Source organism: Loxodonta africana, chromosome 8 (assembly GCF_030014295.1).
Source record: "Loxodonta africana isolate mLoxAfr1 chromosome 8, mLoxAfr1.hap2, whole genome shotgun sequence".
In the NCBI taxonomy this organism is placed as follows: Eukaryota; Metazoa; Chordata; class Mammalia; order Proboscidea; family Elephantidae; genus Loxodonta; species Loxodonta africana.
In genome coordinates, this window is record NC_087349.1 from 90,771,189 (window position 1) to 90,786,955 (window position 15,767).

Genomic DNA, 15,767 nt, shown 5'->3' on the forward strand with positions numbered 1-15,767 from the left:
TTGATGCTGAGGAACATATATGAGGTGTTTTTCTCATTTGAATTGATGTCTTATACCTTGATTAACCAAAGCTTTGGAGGGAAAAAGTTGCATTTTAAAGAATTGACTTTTTTAAAACAATGTATTGCCAACCAACCATCTCTTTATGTGTTTTTAGACAGCAGAACAGCAGTTATCTAGAACCCCACATTTCTAATATCCCTAAGTAAACAGTAAGTGAAAGAGGGATATTCTTGGCCCACCGCGCTCTAGGATAAGCATCAAAAGTGGATGTTTTGTTTTATTTGGTTTTAAGAGGCTGGGTAGGAAAATGATCACCAGCCTTCTAGGAAGGGCCTTGGGGAACGTGGATTTCTGGGAGAAATTGGACATGCTGGAGAGAAGAAGGATGAGGTATGCTAACAGAGGTCCTGCTCCCCCAAGGCTGGCCCTGCCCACCCTCCATGGCCTACGCCCAAGCCTCACCTGGTCACTTTCGATGACTGCACGGGCCCACTCGTGGGCCTTGTACAGCTCGTGCCGGCGATCTGGCTTCTCCTGGAACCGAGGCTCCTTTTTGGCAGGGTCATCGTCCCCAAAACTGGGAGACTGCGCTTTGGGGACAAGCTTTACATCATCAACAAAGATGAAAGGCTTGAATATGGACCTGGAAAGAAAGGAGTAGGGCATTTAGCCAGATTGAGTTTGGGGCTTGGGGACACCCAGAGATCGTCCTTTCATTCAGCAAACATTTCCTGAGGCAACCTGAGGTGTGTGCGGAGGTGGGTGGTGGGAGTGCATGCCCCGGAAGCACAACTTCATGGTATTTTAGTAGAACGAGCTGCCATTTACAAGCTGCAAATTCTTCTATTTGTGGGGACATCGAAACAGACTTTCTTTGTTTTGGGAAGACCATTTGAGAGGCCCCTTTAGTTATATAAGGGAAGGCGAATAGACACTCGGTGTTCTGAGAAGTGGTGTAACAGGCCGTCTGTTTATGTGAATCAAAAGATGTTTGCCTCTTTCTCTACCATAGTTTGCTGCAAAGTTTCCTCCTGGGAAGGAAGGGTCTGAGACTACCATGTTCTGTGTTGTTTTGCTGAGGTCCTACCTACTGGAAAATTTTGGAATATGTCTAACTCGGGGAAAGGACAGATTAATAAAGATGACATCAGAGGATCCTGGAGGCTCCAGAGGGGACACACCACAGAGAAACAGTCTAGTCGTGTGAGAGAGTTTCCTCTGGGCACAGTATGTGGCTAATGCAAGAGCGCTCTTTGATTTGGCTCTTTTGACACAATGGGAGCACCTGAAGGAAAATGGCTGTGAGTGTGTGTGTGTGTGTATACACTTTTACATACCAGCACATGGCATCATGCACACACATACACTGAAAGAGCCATGTCTCTAAAGAAGTGTAGCCTGGAATCCCAGACCAAACGAGTGTGGGGCGACAGCAGCCGACTGCAGGCCTGGGGCAAGAGGCTTATACTCCCCTCTCTGCACCCAGAGAAAACACCAGAGGATCAGAGGGCAACCTGGGCCTGGGTCAATGGGGCACTTTTGGCAGAGCACAGGCACCTCTGGGCCCCGAGTGTGGCCTGCTTTCAGCTACATCATGAGCCTCACGCACATATACACACACCCTCCTGTGCATACTGATCAGATTTGGATATTTTCTCTCCTCCCAACTGGTGCACCTGACCCAGTCCAAGATGCCTCAGGTAGGCTGGAGGTGAGCTGGGAGGCTGACTCCCTCAGCTGTAGGGTATCTGGGGCGGAGGCGGCTGGAGCAGCCTTGCCAGTGTGCCACACAAACACTTTTCTGTAAGCCATGATCTAACAATGGCTAGGAAACAATAACCCTTCTACCTCAATGATGGTCCTTGGACTAGTGGCTTTGGCACCCCCCAAAGAATCTCAGGCCCCACCCAGTCCTGCTGAATCATAATCTGCATTTTTACAAGGTCTCCTGGTGATTCATGTTCAAGTCTGAGGAGTACCACTACAGACAACAGTAATGAGAAGTAAAGGAGCCCTGGTGGCACAACAGTTAAGAGCTCAACTGCTAACTGAAAGGTTAGTGGTTTGAACCCATCCAGCAGGAAAAAGACCTAGTGATCTGCTCCTGTAAAGATTAAAAAAAGAAAAAAACACCAAACCCATCGCTGTCAAATTGATTCTAACTCACAGACCCTATAGGACAGAACAGAACTGCCCCCATGGGGGTTCCAAGTCTGTAATCTTTAAGGAAACAGACTCCACGTCTTTCTTCCATGGAGCAGCTAGTGGGTTCGAGCCCCTGAACTTTCAGTTAAGAGCCAAGCGCTTAACCACGGTGCTACCAGGGCTCCTTCCTGTAGAGATTACAGTCCAGAAAACACAATATGGCAGCAGCTCTACTCTGACACATGGGATCACCAGGAGCTATAATCAACCTAACAACAATGAGAAGTAACCTTAGATTAGTTCCCGGAGGTTGGTTACCATGGGAAAGAGGACTCAGTAAGTAAAGATGTTGACCACAATAGGCAAACTTTGGGCTCAGACTAATTTAATTTGAATATTAAAAGCAGTGAGATCTTAATAAGCTTGTAAACGCCCATCCAAGCCACAATTGGTCTCTATTTGCCTGTAGCAACAGAGGAAGGAGAGTCAGAGGAGGAAATGGAAGTGTGGTTAATTGCCTCCATGAGCAACTGCCTCCTTTGCCACGAGACCAGAACTGAATGGTGCCCAGGTACCATCACTGAACATTTTGATCAAAGATTCTATAGAAGACTCGTTATCAAATAGGGAAAATGCACAACAGAATTTCAGATTCTCGTGGACTCCAGACTGGAGCTATGGAGGGTGGATGAGCCCCTGAAACTATATTGCCATGAGATAATCTTTAAACCTTAAACCAAAAATAACCCCTGCAGTCTTCTTAAAAACCAAACAATAGTTCAGCTTAACTAGTAAAGAATGTCTTCCCTGAGCATTACGTTCTTTTAATATCTATCTGGAGCCCTGGTGACGGAGTGATTAAGAGCTCAGCCGCTAATCAAAAGGTTCATAGTGAATCTACCAGCTACTCCTTGGAAACCCCATGGGGCAGTTCTATTCTGTCCTATAGGGAAGTCAGAATTGACTAGATGGGAACGTTTTGTTGTTGTTGTTGTTATTTTAAGATCTATATGTGATCACACTGACAGCAGCCTTGAAAGACAGGAACCATAGGGGGCAGTGAATTTATGTTAACGGGGGAGGAACAACTCAGAAAAAGAGGGTGAGAATGGTTGCACAATTCAAAGAATGTAATCAATCTCCCTGAACTGTACATGTACAAGCTGCTGAATTGGTGTCTGTTTTGCTGTGTATATTCTCAATAACATCCAAAACTAAAATAAATTATTTTAAAAAAGCAGTAAGACCTTTGTACCTCAAGCTGGTGGCGTGGGTGGTACTGGTTAAGGATAAGTAGCCCCCCACCCCCACTCCAGGGATGCAGATAGATATAGGAGACTGGTTCCACCCTCAACCCAATCTACTGGGAAGCATAAGGAAGGCCAGCTGGACAAAAGTCCAAAAAGCCAAGCCTCACTAAGGACCTTCTCTCCCCAGCCACCATTAAAGGAAGTCGCCCAAAGATGTAGGGAGCTACCCTCCCGCAGAAGAAACACACACTTCCACTTCCTACGGCCTCTTGAAAATAGATCATTTCATTCCTCTTTCCTTCAACTGAATGTTGAATGAATGACTGTTGAGTGTGAAAAGGAATTGATGAAAAAATTTAAAGTGTCTAAATCAGGTGTGATTCCATAAAGTGTAATTCTCCAAATGGTGATTTAGTTAACTCTGCAAAAGGGCTGCAGTATGGGAGTCCATTGGAAGAGGGTAATGGGGAGGGACAGAAAGAAAGAGAAGAGAGGAGAGAAGCAGGGGAGGGAAGGGCAGGAAAGAGGGAGTGCAGGAGGCAGAGAGAGAACAGGAGAGAGAGCTCCAGTGCCAGGAAGAGAGAAAAGCATGTAAGGGCATGATTGAGTGAACCCAGCCCAGAGGCATCCAGAACTGCCTCACAACAGTCAAGTGCCCAACCCTTCAGGGCCTGACTGCACTCAGGGTTTCCAGAAAAGTCAGTGCTCATCATACCATCTGTCAGCAGTTAATCTGCAGCCTTCTGTAGAAGGACCCTGGGGCTCATGCTGAGCAGCCCAGACCCTGCACAGTTCACACTTCCCTGGCTCCAGGGCTCTGCGCTGGGCAGAAAAGATTAGAGCCATTTCTCTCACCTGGGACTGTCAGGGTTCTAGTGGGACTGTTGCAGGGTCAACAGTCAGCAAGCCAAGGGCACTTCAGCCTCCAGCCATGCGTGCTGAGCTGGGCTGCTGAGGAGACGCCTCTCCACCTGTTCCTTCCCCCACCATCCCATGCCATTGATGATGCTCACATGTGTGACACCACTCCACGCAATCCCCTGCCCAGCACCTCTTGCCTCAATCATTCAGAAGCCAGAGTGGGAGTGATATTTTTATAGGAAACCCTGTAATTTCATTTGTAAAACCTCAGTGGTTGACTTACTAGCCATCTCAGAATTGTTTTGACCAATTGACCCATGGGGGAGAGCCACGGCACTGTGGGATACTGAGCACGGCAGGGTGGGGTGCAGCCTGGGAGCACCCACTGGGCTGAGCTGCAATCCCAGGGGTCCACCTGCCTTATGAGGGCTGCAGGGAATAAGCTGGGACTCCAATCGGTGAGCCTGGTTCTTCCAGGTTCTTTCCAGATGTGCTCAAGGTTTAGGTGACTCATCTGAGCAGAGGCCTTTCCCTTGATCTTTCCTTTGCCTAACTCCCCTCGATGGATCTTCCAGGTCATAGGGTCAGCCTGGCTTAGTCACTTGAGGAATTTCTGCATCTTCAGTAAGAAGAGTCATGTTTGGGGTCAGAGCTGTTAAGTGGCCACTGATCTTACAACACCAAACTAGTTTCTCTCAAAATGCATGTGTCCCTCTGACTGGCTCACCTAAGGGTTCATTCCAGCTTTACAGTGAGTTACTTTAATCATACGGTCAAGGCCACACCTGGCTAAGAGCAGAAAGACTCCATGACAGGAGTTTCTATGATAGAAGGAAAGAGATCCAGTCCTTTTAAAGCAAAGGACAACCTTAGGGATGGGCGTGCCATTTTGCCTAGGGCTCTAGCTCTGTGTATAGCTGTACAGCTCCAGGGCTTGACTTTCACATAAGCTATGAACGGCATCCCCAGGAGGTGTGCATTGCAAGGCCCTGCTAGAGTTCGAAATGCTGTCTCCATATCAAAAAACGAAATGCTGTCTCCATATCAAAAAAGTGCCGCCTGATGCTAATGTTTGAATTAACCAGATAATAGGGTCTTGGCCAATCCAGTCTAGCTTCTCAGCCTAGTACACTGAGAGGAGAAGAGGAGGAGACAAAACACAAAGAAACAGAGAGAGACAAATGTCATGTTCATTGTATCTAACCGACTACCCGCCACTAGTTAAAGTAGGTTAAACACCCTTTGCTCCCCTTTTGGTTTACCCATTCTGTATCTTGAGTATTTGTGTATCTTCCTCACTGTGCGGACCTCTCAGTGGTGTGCTAGTTTAACAACTATCTCTGAAAAAATTAAAAACCCAAACCAATTGCCGTTGAGTCAACTCTGATCCATGGTGAACCCATGTGTGTCAGAGCAGAACTGTGTTCCACAGAGTTCTCAATGGCTGATTTTTTCAGAAGTAGATTGCCAGGCCTTTCTTCCAAGGTGCCTCTGGGTGGACTTGAGCTTCCCACCTTTTGGTTAGCAGCCATGCACCACCCAGGGACTCCTTGGAAAAAAAAAAAAAAAAAAGCCCTGATTTATGGTGTTTGCTGATTTCCAAAGTGTAAATACTCCCTCCCACCATGCCCATTTCAAGCTACCATGTCACTGAACATGGAGTTGGGAAGAAATGTGCACAGTCAGCCCCCCTAGCTCCCGTACACCACAGGACACTGCATTCTGTGCTGTCACAAAATGCTAAGGGATCCCTCTTCTCTTTCCTGCTCCAATTCTTCTTCACATCTATGAAGCTTTGACAAGTGCTGGTTTCCAACTAGGAAATGGCTTCCAAAGGTCAGAGCTAGCACATTAAAGTCAAGTAGTGTTACTATGTGGATGACTAAGGTACTAGATGGTTCAACGGAATGATACAGAATATTAACATGATGGAATTCACCTCCTCGATAAAATTAAAGGATTTTCACACCTCCTTCCAGCTCTCAAATGCTCAGACTTCTGCATCTTTCTCCAACTCCCTACCTTACATAGTACCTGGCACATAGAAAGAGGGAGGGAGAAAAGAGGAAAAGAGGGAGATAAAAAGAAAATGTGAGAGTAAGTAACTTAAAGAGAAAGATCTATAAATAACAGTGAACAAAGAACAGAGTATCAGACAGAACAATAGTAAAGATCATGTCCACTGGTTTCTAACATTAATTGGGAGAGATATAATATTAATTGATCATAATCTTTTGCAGGTCCATTGGCTCTGAAACTATCTCCTGAAAATGTCTCTAATATTTTTAGCACTAGCAGAAACCGGCTAAAATCTACCTAATTTTACTACCTGGAAACTTAAGAGTAGGAAATTATCCTTCCTGCTGACAACATACAAAATCTTGAACACGGCCAAGTACAGAGAAACACTGAAATGCTGAATAAGAAAAAAACATAGCCCATGACGGTTCTGCGATCGGAATAGGAAATGCAGCTCATTTAACCACAGCAGACAAAAATTAATGTTTTCCGGAAGGGCCTTAATCTTCTACAAGGTTTTTTCAATTAATTTAACCATGAGTAATTTTAAAACTACTTGAAATTTTCCATTTTAAATCTTACAAGGCTATTTCCAACCAATTTCTGTAATAGTATTAGGCTGTGTACTTCAATCTAGGAAATAAAATTCCTTTATATTAGTGTCCTGGCATCACAAAGCCCTGTTGTCAACATGGTTAAAGCAAGTGTCTAAGGCATCAGAACAACAGGGATTTGTATGATCATTCCACAGTTCAACCCACTCCTTCAAAGGCTCCTGTTTCCTAAACAACAATGTCCAAGTACCATGGCAGAACATTCGAGACTCTACAAAACCAGGCTCTAAACATTCACAACGGAGCCCTGGGGGCACAGTTGGTTAAAGCACTTGGCTGCTAAACAAAAGGTCAGTGGTTCCAGCCCATCAGTTGTTCCACAAAAGAAAGATGTGGCAGTCTGCTGCAGTGGAGATTTACAGCCTTAAAAACCCCACGGGGCAGTTCTACTGTGTCCTACAGGGTCGCTATGAGTTAGAATCAACTGAACAGCAGTGGGTTTGGGTTGGTTTAAACATCCACAGGTGCCCCTCCTGGGTCACCAGGTTCTCATAAGAGGCTCCTGAGCCAGTTAAAGGAGTGAGATGTAAAAGGGAGGTCCAGATACCAGGGGGGAAAAAAGGACAGAAGCCTGAAATCTCGAGGTCCAAAAAGTGGGTGAGAGGTGGAGCCACGGAACCATGGGTTCAAACAGGAAGGTAAGATCAAGAGAAAGCAGCTGGGTCAAACAGGAGGAGCATCCTAAGAAGCTTCCTGGAAGTCCACTGAGTGGCTGAGGCTCGCTGTTACAGGCCAGCAGAGGGGCCACAGGAGAGTGGCTACGCTTGTCTGGTGGAGGGGGTGGGGGGTGGAGGAGAGATGGAATCCTTACCACCATTCTCATCTATAAGGGGAGGCACAGCAGGAATAGGGCACGATGCTGTTTCATGCCTCCAAACTTTCGCACATGCTGTTCTCTATGCCCAGAATGTTATTGCTGCTTTTTGTACCTAATGAACTCCTACTCTTCCCACAGTGCCCAGCTTGATAGTTCCTTCCTCTGTGACGCTTTCTCTGTCATCGTCTCCTTTATGCCACTTCTTACCTCGTATACAGCCTCTATTGCTGCACTTACCAAATTATTTGCTACATGGTAATGTCCCCTCTTAGACTGTGACCTCCATAAGGACAGAAACCATTTCCCTAGTGCCAGACAAGCACAACAGGTACTCAATAAGTGTTTGTTGAATGAATAAATGAGTAAATAAAAAAACTAGGAATAGCTTATATTGAATTGAATAATCAGGCCCTGTTAGAAGAAATCTATTGATACTACCAAAAAAAAAAAAAAACCCAGTGCTGTCGAGTCGATTCCGACTCATAGCGACCCTATAGGACAGAGTAGAACTGCCCCATAGGGGAAAAAAAAAATTTTTTTAATTGATATTAGCATTTGTTATTTAAAAAAAAAAACGAGGCGGGCAGGTGGTCAGGAGAGGTGGTTGGATTTTCCCCTGAGTCATGGAAGAAATAATTCCTAGCTATACAAAAAAATACACACCATCCTGAAATCATGAGAGGAGAATATTTTCAGCTACAAAGAGAATAAAACTTGGCTGCGGATTCCCTAGTAGCAGATTCAAAGGTTTAACATACAACATTCCAACAATGATGATGGTTTCAGCCACGGGAACACCTGAAAAATACCAGAGAACCTACTAGAATGGACAGTCTTCTAGAGCTTTCTAGACTAAAGATCAGACTCATCTGACAGATTCCGAGGCCCACCTCAAAGATTTTGATATACTGGGTTTGGGTCAAGGCATCTTTATTTTTTTTAAAAAAGCTCCCCCAATCTCAAATTCTCATAAAAAGACCAGGCTTAATGGTCTGACTAAGACCAGAGGGGCCCTGATGGTCATGGTCCCTGGACCCTTTGATAGTCCATGATTGGAAACATTCCTGAAGCCAACTCTGCAGACAAGGATTGACCTGGACAATAAGATAGACAATGATGCTGGTGAGGAGTGAACTTTGTGACTCAAGTAGACACTTGAGAATATATGGCAACTCCTGTCTGGTGGCGAGACGAGGAGGAAGAGGGCGACAGGAGCTGGTGGAATGGGCATGGTGAATACAGGGTGGAAAGGAGCAATGTGCTGTCTCATTAAGAGGAGAGCAGCTAGGAGTACATAGCAAGATGTGTGTAACTTTTTGTATGAGAGACTGACTTGATCTACAAATTTTCACCTAAAGCACAATAAATTAAAAAAAAAAAAAAAAACTCCCCCAAGTGATTCTGATAACGAACACATTTAGAAACCATTGGATGATTATGTCTAAGCTACTGATAGTGTGATCTATCGTATATATGACTGAACATTACTGGGAAGAGGGGCTTCTGTCGGCCTGGTACATCAGAAATTGATTTAATAAATAATAGCTAAACCTACTATGTATGTTACTTGGATCATCTCACTTAACCATCCTAACAAGCATAAAGGTAGGGGCTAGTATGATCCTCATTGTACAGACAAAGAACAGAAGCTTGGAAAAATTAAATAACTTATCTAGCTACTAAGTGACAGAGATGTGATTCAAAATGCTAGTAGTTTATTCTAGAGGCTATGTTCTTAACCACTGTGCATACTGACTCTTGGCTGAAGTACATGGGCAGAAAGCAGCCCCCTAAAACACAATGTCTTAAAGAAATGGCCAGTACACTTGAAGTTGTTTCAATCTGTATTGTCTCTATTTTGTCCTCTAACTCATAGCAAGTGGATATTTTGATAAATTTTGGGCATTCCTCCAACTCTGTGCACTGCGTCTTATTCATCTTTACATCTCTCGTATATAGCACAATACCTGGCCTGTACTATATACTCAACAACACGTATTTGTTGAACTTAAAATAACAATTTGACTCTATGATTGTGAAGAATACTATTTGACAAGTGCCTAGAACTTTTCTTAGTCAAAGCTCTTTGTGCTATACTGCCCATGAAGAGGTAGACAGAAAAATGTGATCCTGCTAGACAAGAGTGGACCTGGTACAGGAACTTAGGATATGCTTGGTGAATGGACTCCCAAGGTAAGCACACAGTCTCTGCCTGCTTGATTGGTCTCAGACAAACCTGGACGGATCTGGGGTCCCAGTGAAGTAGTGAATGCAGGGCAAGCTTCTATTCTGAGGCAGGACAGACACTGTACTGGCTGTGGTGAGGAAAGATTCTGAGTCTATACAGACTCCACTGGCTTTGTCCCGTAAGATGTCAATCATAGTCTGCACAGTGATGCTTTCTGTAAAACAAGAGGGAGAGAAAGAAGGAAGAGATATAACTGGCTGGCTGCTAACCAAAATCCATTCACTCCTTTTGCTTTTTAGTAATCCCAGTGCCGTCCCCTAAAATTATAGCTGGGAACATAACTGCCCAACTCCACCCTATGTTTCCCAACTTCCCTTGTGGCTAGGTATGGCCATGTGATAAATTCCGAACAACGGAATGTGGACAGAAATGCGTGCAATTCCCTCATCACATCCATAAAAAGGAATGCTTGCCTTCCACTTTTCTTTCTTCCCTTCCAACTGGCTGGGAGATGGTAACAAGTGGACCACAAATGGAAGCCATGTGTTGAGGCAGAGCAAACCGCCAGCCCTGGGCTGTCCACATACATCTGGACTGTGACACAGCAGAGAACTAAACTTCCATTTTCTTTGAGCCATGTTATTTTGGGGTCTCTCCCTCTCTCTCTACATATATAGCTATACCTCAACCAGTGCAATAACTCAATTTAATGATATCCCTAGTCTATATGTATTCCAACATGTTTGCTCTCCCACACTCTCTTATTGGTTAGAGTCAATACTATAAAAATGACTTCTCTGCAATGGGACATATACATACAAATAGGCATTTAGAATAGAGTCACTAGGGCTATTGACTCTGGCTTCAGATAAATGGATAAACAAATCCCTGATCACACAGGATCCTGGTTCTACATTCCCCGCTCTGGTTATAATACCTTGAAACACTATTGATTCAGCCTGTATTCACAAAGATGGACTCAAAGCATCACAGAGGGAGAAAGTACCTTAAAGCTCCCTGGCACAATTCACATCCTCTTTGTAAATCCCTTCTATTTACAATGTGTCACATTAAAAACACTGACAATAAGTCCTTGATTTCTTCAACTTTCCAGTGTTCAAATTTCCTCATTTTCTCATAAATGTTTCCTAAGTTCACTGATCTGGGTCAGGATCCAAATAGGTTAACAATGCCTCTTCAATTTCTTTTAATCTCTGCTTCTCATTTTTTCCCTTTGCATTTTATTCGTTGGAGAAATCAGGTCATTTTTCCTGTAGAATTTCCAACAGTTGACTTTGCAGATGACATCACCACCGTATCATTTAATATCCTCCTTTGTCCTCTGTATTTCCTATAAACTAGTAGTTAGATTTGAAGATTCATCAGATTTAGGTCTGACGCTTTGACAAGACTACTTCACAAAGGGTATTGTATGCTTGTATCAAGTTAGCTTTATTTTTTTAATTAAAAACCTTCAAGATATTTTCACCTTAGAAAAGAGTTCTTAAAGTTCCCATTTAAAATGGGTACTTTCTTACCTTCCTTCCCAGAAGACATTAAGATCTATAGCAAAAACCCTAAAGTGTTTTTCTAACACAGGGAGTCAGCAAACTTTTTCTTAGAGTCAGATAAATACTGTAGGCTTGTAAGCCATACAATCTCTGTTGCAACTTCTCTGTCACAACTATGTAACTTCTCAACTCTGCCATTGTATTATGAAAGCAGTCATAAACAACACATAAACGAATGGGTGCAGTTCTATTCCAATAAAACTTTATTTACAAATTCAGGCAGCTGCCCATAGTTCACAGTTTGCTGACCCCTGTTCTAAATGATCAAAGATTTAACTTACAAAGCACATTTATCACTAGCAATTATAAAGTGTGGCCATTTTGGTTATTTATAAGGGTTTCAATCAGGAACAAAATTAACAAGTTATCCAGTCACCGCATTTACCTAATTATGGACTCTGATTGAGTCTATAACTCAATAAGGGCTTATGAAGAGAATCCAATTTAATAATTCAACTAAACAGATGCTCACGGAATAAAGGACTATACAGGCATCACAAGGAGATCCTAAGATGAATAAAAGACAATACCCCTGCCCTCAAGGCTGAGCAATCTAATGTGGCTGGGTGAGAGGAAAATATAGGGTAAAGATAAGTCCAATATTATAAATACTGAGGTATAAGGAAGGCTGCAGTATTATAAGAGACAAACTCTGTGACAACAGTGTTTAAAACAGGACTTTGAGCCAGTTTCTTCTGGTTCGAACCCCTGCTGACAATTTGCATTTCTAACAAGTTCCCTGCTGAGAATTTGTATGTCTAACAAGTTTCCAGGAAGTTATACGTAAGAATCACCTGGAGATTTTGCTAAAATGTAGATTCTGATTTAGCATATCTGGGGTGGAGATGCAAATTCTCAACAAGGAACTTGTTAGAAATTCAAATTCTCAGCTGAGGTTCGAACCAGAATGAACCTGATTGAAGAAGCTCTGGTTTAAAAAAGAAACAACGTTAGGAGAAGAAAACCTCCATGGATAAGGAAGCATCAGGAAAAATAAATACAAGTTGTCTTCTTCCCTGAGGTGATTGTTAGCACAAGTTTGGTCTTTACACACAAGATCTACCCTCTAACCCTCTGCATCGCTCACCCTCCTAAGTTCAGGTGAGTTCTCTGAAATAGCTGAAAGACAAAGGATATGAAAGGGAGAACCATAAGGTATATTCCAACTCACCTTCTTGTTTTTCTAAGCTGTCTTTGCCTGCACAGCAGTCTAGATGGTCATCCGCTGGAGAGAACACTTCAGAAAAGTTGAACTCGTCCTCTCCCGTCCACCAGCCTTGGCTCTGAGCATAGTTCCTGAGTTCAGGATGCTCTGCATCAATCTTCGTGGTGAGTGAAAGGTGACTGCAAACGCACTTCACACCCTCTGCAGAGAGGGCAGAGCCCAGTTAGTTGAAAATACAATTAGAAAGAATTAATCAAGAAATGGAAATCTGCAAGGAGTCTTCCCCTAATACAGGGAGGAATCGATTCAATTTCTGAAGAAAGAAACAGAAAATCCTTCATACTCTTTCTAGGAAACCTCCCAGAAGGTTTGAGCAGTCCTGACCTGGCATTACCATGTTTTAAATGAGCAACAATCATTTTACTGATCTTAAATTCACAATGAAAAGGAAACATGCCAAGCTCTTCATTCTGGCTAAATAAACCCTACGCATTTATTACTCACACACAAAAAATGTGAATGGTTTTTTGAAAGAGGCATTGTGCTATACTAATAAGACCTATGAATGTTGCATCTATGGAGATTCCTCTTCCCCAATTTGGTTTTATTTCACCTAGACAAATTCTTCACACCACCGTCCCCCACCTGCCCAAATATATATAGTTTTTAAAAAACACAAATATTATACCTCTTCATTCAACTTTTTTTTTCTGGTCCCAAAATTCAGAAAAACATAATGGCAATGATAATTGTTTTAAAATAAAGGGATGTACCCTTGAATGTGCGTGTGTGGTGGGGGGTGGGGGGTGGGCGTGCATGAGAAAAATCTATAGGAATCCATTTTTCCCATAAAAATATAAATGTAGCTAAATAATCTGAAGCAAAAAGGCCTGCATTCTGAGTACATTCATCACAATGAATGAGAGTTTAAGCCAGAAATTCTCCTAACAGTTGGCAGGCTTGCTATGTCCTCTCCAAAGCCTGAACTGAAAATACACAGGGGATGAATTGACCCTTTAGTTCCAAAACACTGTTTAGAATGCAAACACAAAAAAGTTATCAGTTGTAGCTCAAAAGAGCCATTCATATTTACTGCTTCCAGGGAGCATGTTGAGCTTCCAAATTCTTGAAGAATGAATTAGAACGAGAAACAGAACCAAAATTACAAGCTGCAATGAAGCCACTATGCCTGACAACCTGTAACCAGTGCCAGGGGTGCTGGACCAAGTCCTTCCAGTATACTCTGCTTCACTGATTTACACTTCCAGAACCAGCATTCCTGGCCAATGGGCCCTTTGCCATTCATCTTTTTAGAGGGCAACATAAGAGTATAAATTTTAGCTTTAACCTAAACAAATAATTTAACATCATACATACTAAGCTATTAAGAACATCTTGCGAACAACTCCATAGATGTCATTTTTCCTAAAGAGCTGATTTATAATACACATTTTCTTTCAAGTATTTTAGCATTCAAGGGACCAAAAAGAAACCAAAACTAAACCCATTGCTGTCAAGTCAATTCTGACTTATAGCGACCCTACAGGACACAGCAGAACTGCCCCATCAGGTTTGCAAGGAGTGCCTGGTGGATCTGAACTGCTGACCTGTTGGCTAGCAGCTGTGACACTTAACCACTGTGCCACCAAGGTTTCCATTCAAGGGACAGTTTCATTAAATCCTACCGCAATCACATACCTATTGGGATCAGGGGGCTTCAAATCAGTGAGTCCAAGGAATGACTACATTGTTTTTCAGTTTAAATATTTCATGAAAGACAGCATTGGTTTTGAGGAGATGGATTTTTAATCTATACTTTGAAGGGGAGCTCAGCTTTTGAAATGCAGTCACAGATCAACAAGTCCTACTTAAAAGCAATATGACTGCTTTTAAACACAGAACAACTAGTTCTCTTCATGGAACCATTCAGTGGTAAAACTTCATCTTAGGAGGGCTTTTTGTAAAGGAGTTGTAAGTTCTTGCATTTCAGGAAGCTTGGAGACCTGGTGACCTACACTAGGGCATTAGTTTTATAAACATTTTAAGTGTTGGGCAAGCAGGCACGTACTCTGGCCAAGTACATGCCAGGCACATGTGGACTGCAGAAACCCTCTGAGACTGCTGACTGGATACCACTAGCCCTTCTGCACCCTCGTGGGGATTAGAAGAAGCTGCTCGCCCTTCCAGTCAGACACAGCCTTTGCCCAGCTTGGCCAGGACACCACAGGCTGGATTTCGTGGACTGCCTTGTATCCATGAGAACATGCTCATCATTCACAGTAGTCTGATCCCTGGACTGACTTTGGCCAAAGAATACAACGGACTTGCTTCACAACTACTGCAGTAGATCTTCTACTTCTAAATCAGGTCAAATTTGGTTCCAATCACCCCAAAGGCAGGGTTTCAACCATCCCTAACATCATTTCTGATGAATTGGAAGAACTTCCTGGTAAATTCAGTTGATAAAAATTCAGAAACCAAAATATCGGTCAACAAAAAGAGTGCTGTGATCTACCAGCCATGGAATAGGAAGGGAGAATGGCAGTACACATGCCATGTGTTTGTCATCCAGTCCTAAAAGGGGCTTCACCAGCCAGTTCTCCCTTAGAATTTCCTCTTCCCTTCCTCTTGGAAGCCCTTAAATCCATTCTGGGATCCCATCCAACCATAATGAGGATGCTGTGGTAATGCTACAAGACTGCTACCCTCACCCCTAACATTTCCTTCCCCAGAATCATCTTAGAAGCAAGATGCTGCAGAGGCCATAGAGTAGCAATGTCATCTTTCTGCGTGGACCACCTAGTCCTCTACTCTTCTTGGAAAAGGGTCTCACAGGGAAATGGCCCTGTTGGCCCAGCATGGCATTTAATGGTCCTTATGCAGATCCCTGTTCCTATTCTAGGGGAGCATTCCAAGCACAAAGAGCTGCAGTGTTTGGTAAGACAAGGGGTAGCTCCCTGTTGAATTGATTCATTGATTATGAATTATGAATGGGGAATCACCATTCCCTTGGCCAATTAACAGAGTAACAATTTGGATCATGAACTGCTGGGAGTCAAACTGAGTCCTACCCAGAAAGCAAACAGAAAATATGAAATATTGTGAGTGTAATTCCCAAGTGTCAACATCCCTTG

At 43.2% G+C, this 15,767-nt stretch overlaps 1 protein-coding gene across 2 annotated transcripts in view; it reads right to left on the reverse strand.

The window, feature by feature from the left end:
* Positions 1-15,767, reverse strand: part of SCRN1 (secernin 1) — an 85,371-nt gene that overhangs the window by 12,446 nt on the left and 57,158 nt on the right. For both annotated transcript variants that reach the window (XM_064290108.1, XM_003407033.4), the window contains 3 exons: positions 12,640-12,834; positions 9,946-10,111; positions 466-646 (listed from right to left, as the gene is read on the reverse strand). In XM_064290108.1, coding sequence (XP_064146178.1) covers positions 466-646; positions 9,946-10,111; positions 12,640-12,834 — 542 coding nt within the window. The remainder of the gene's footprint in view (positions 1-465; positions 647-9,945; positions 10,112-12,639; positions 12,835-15,767) is intronic.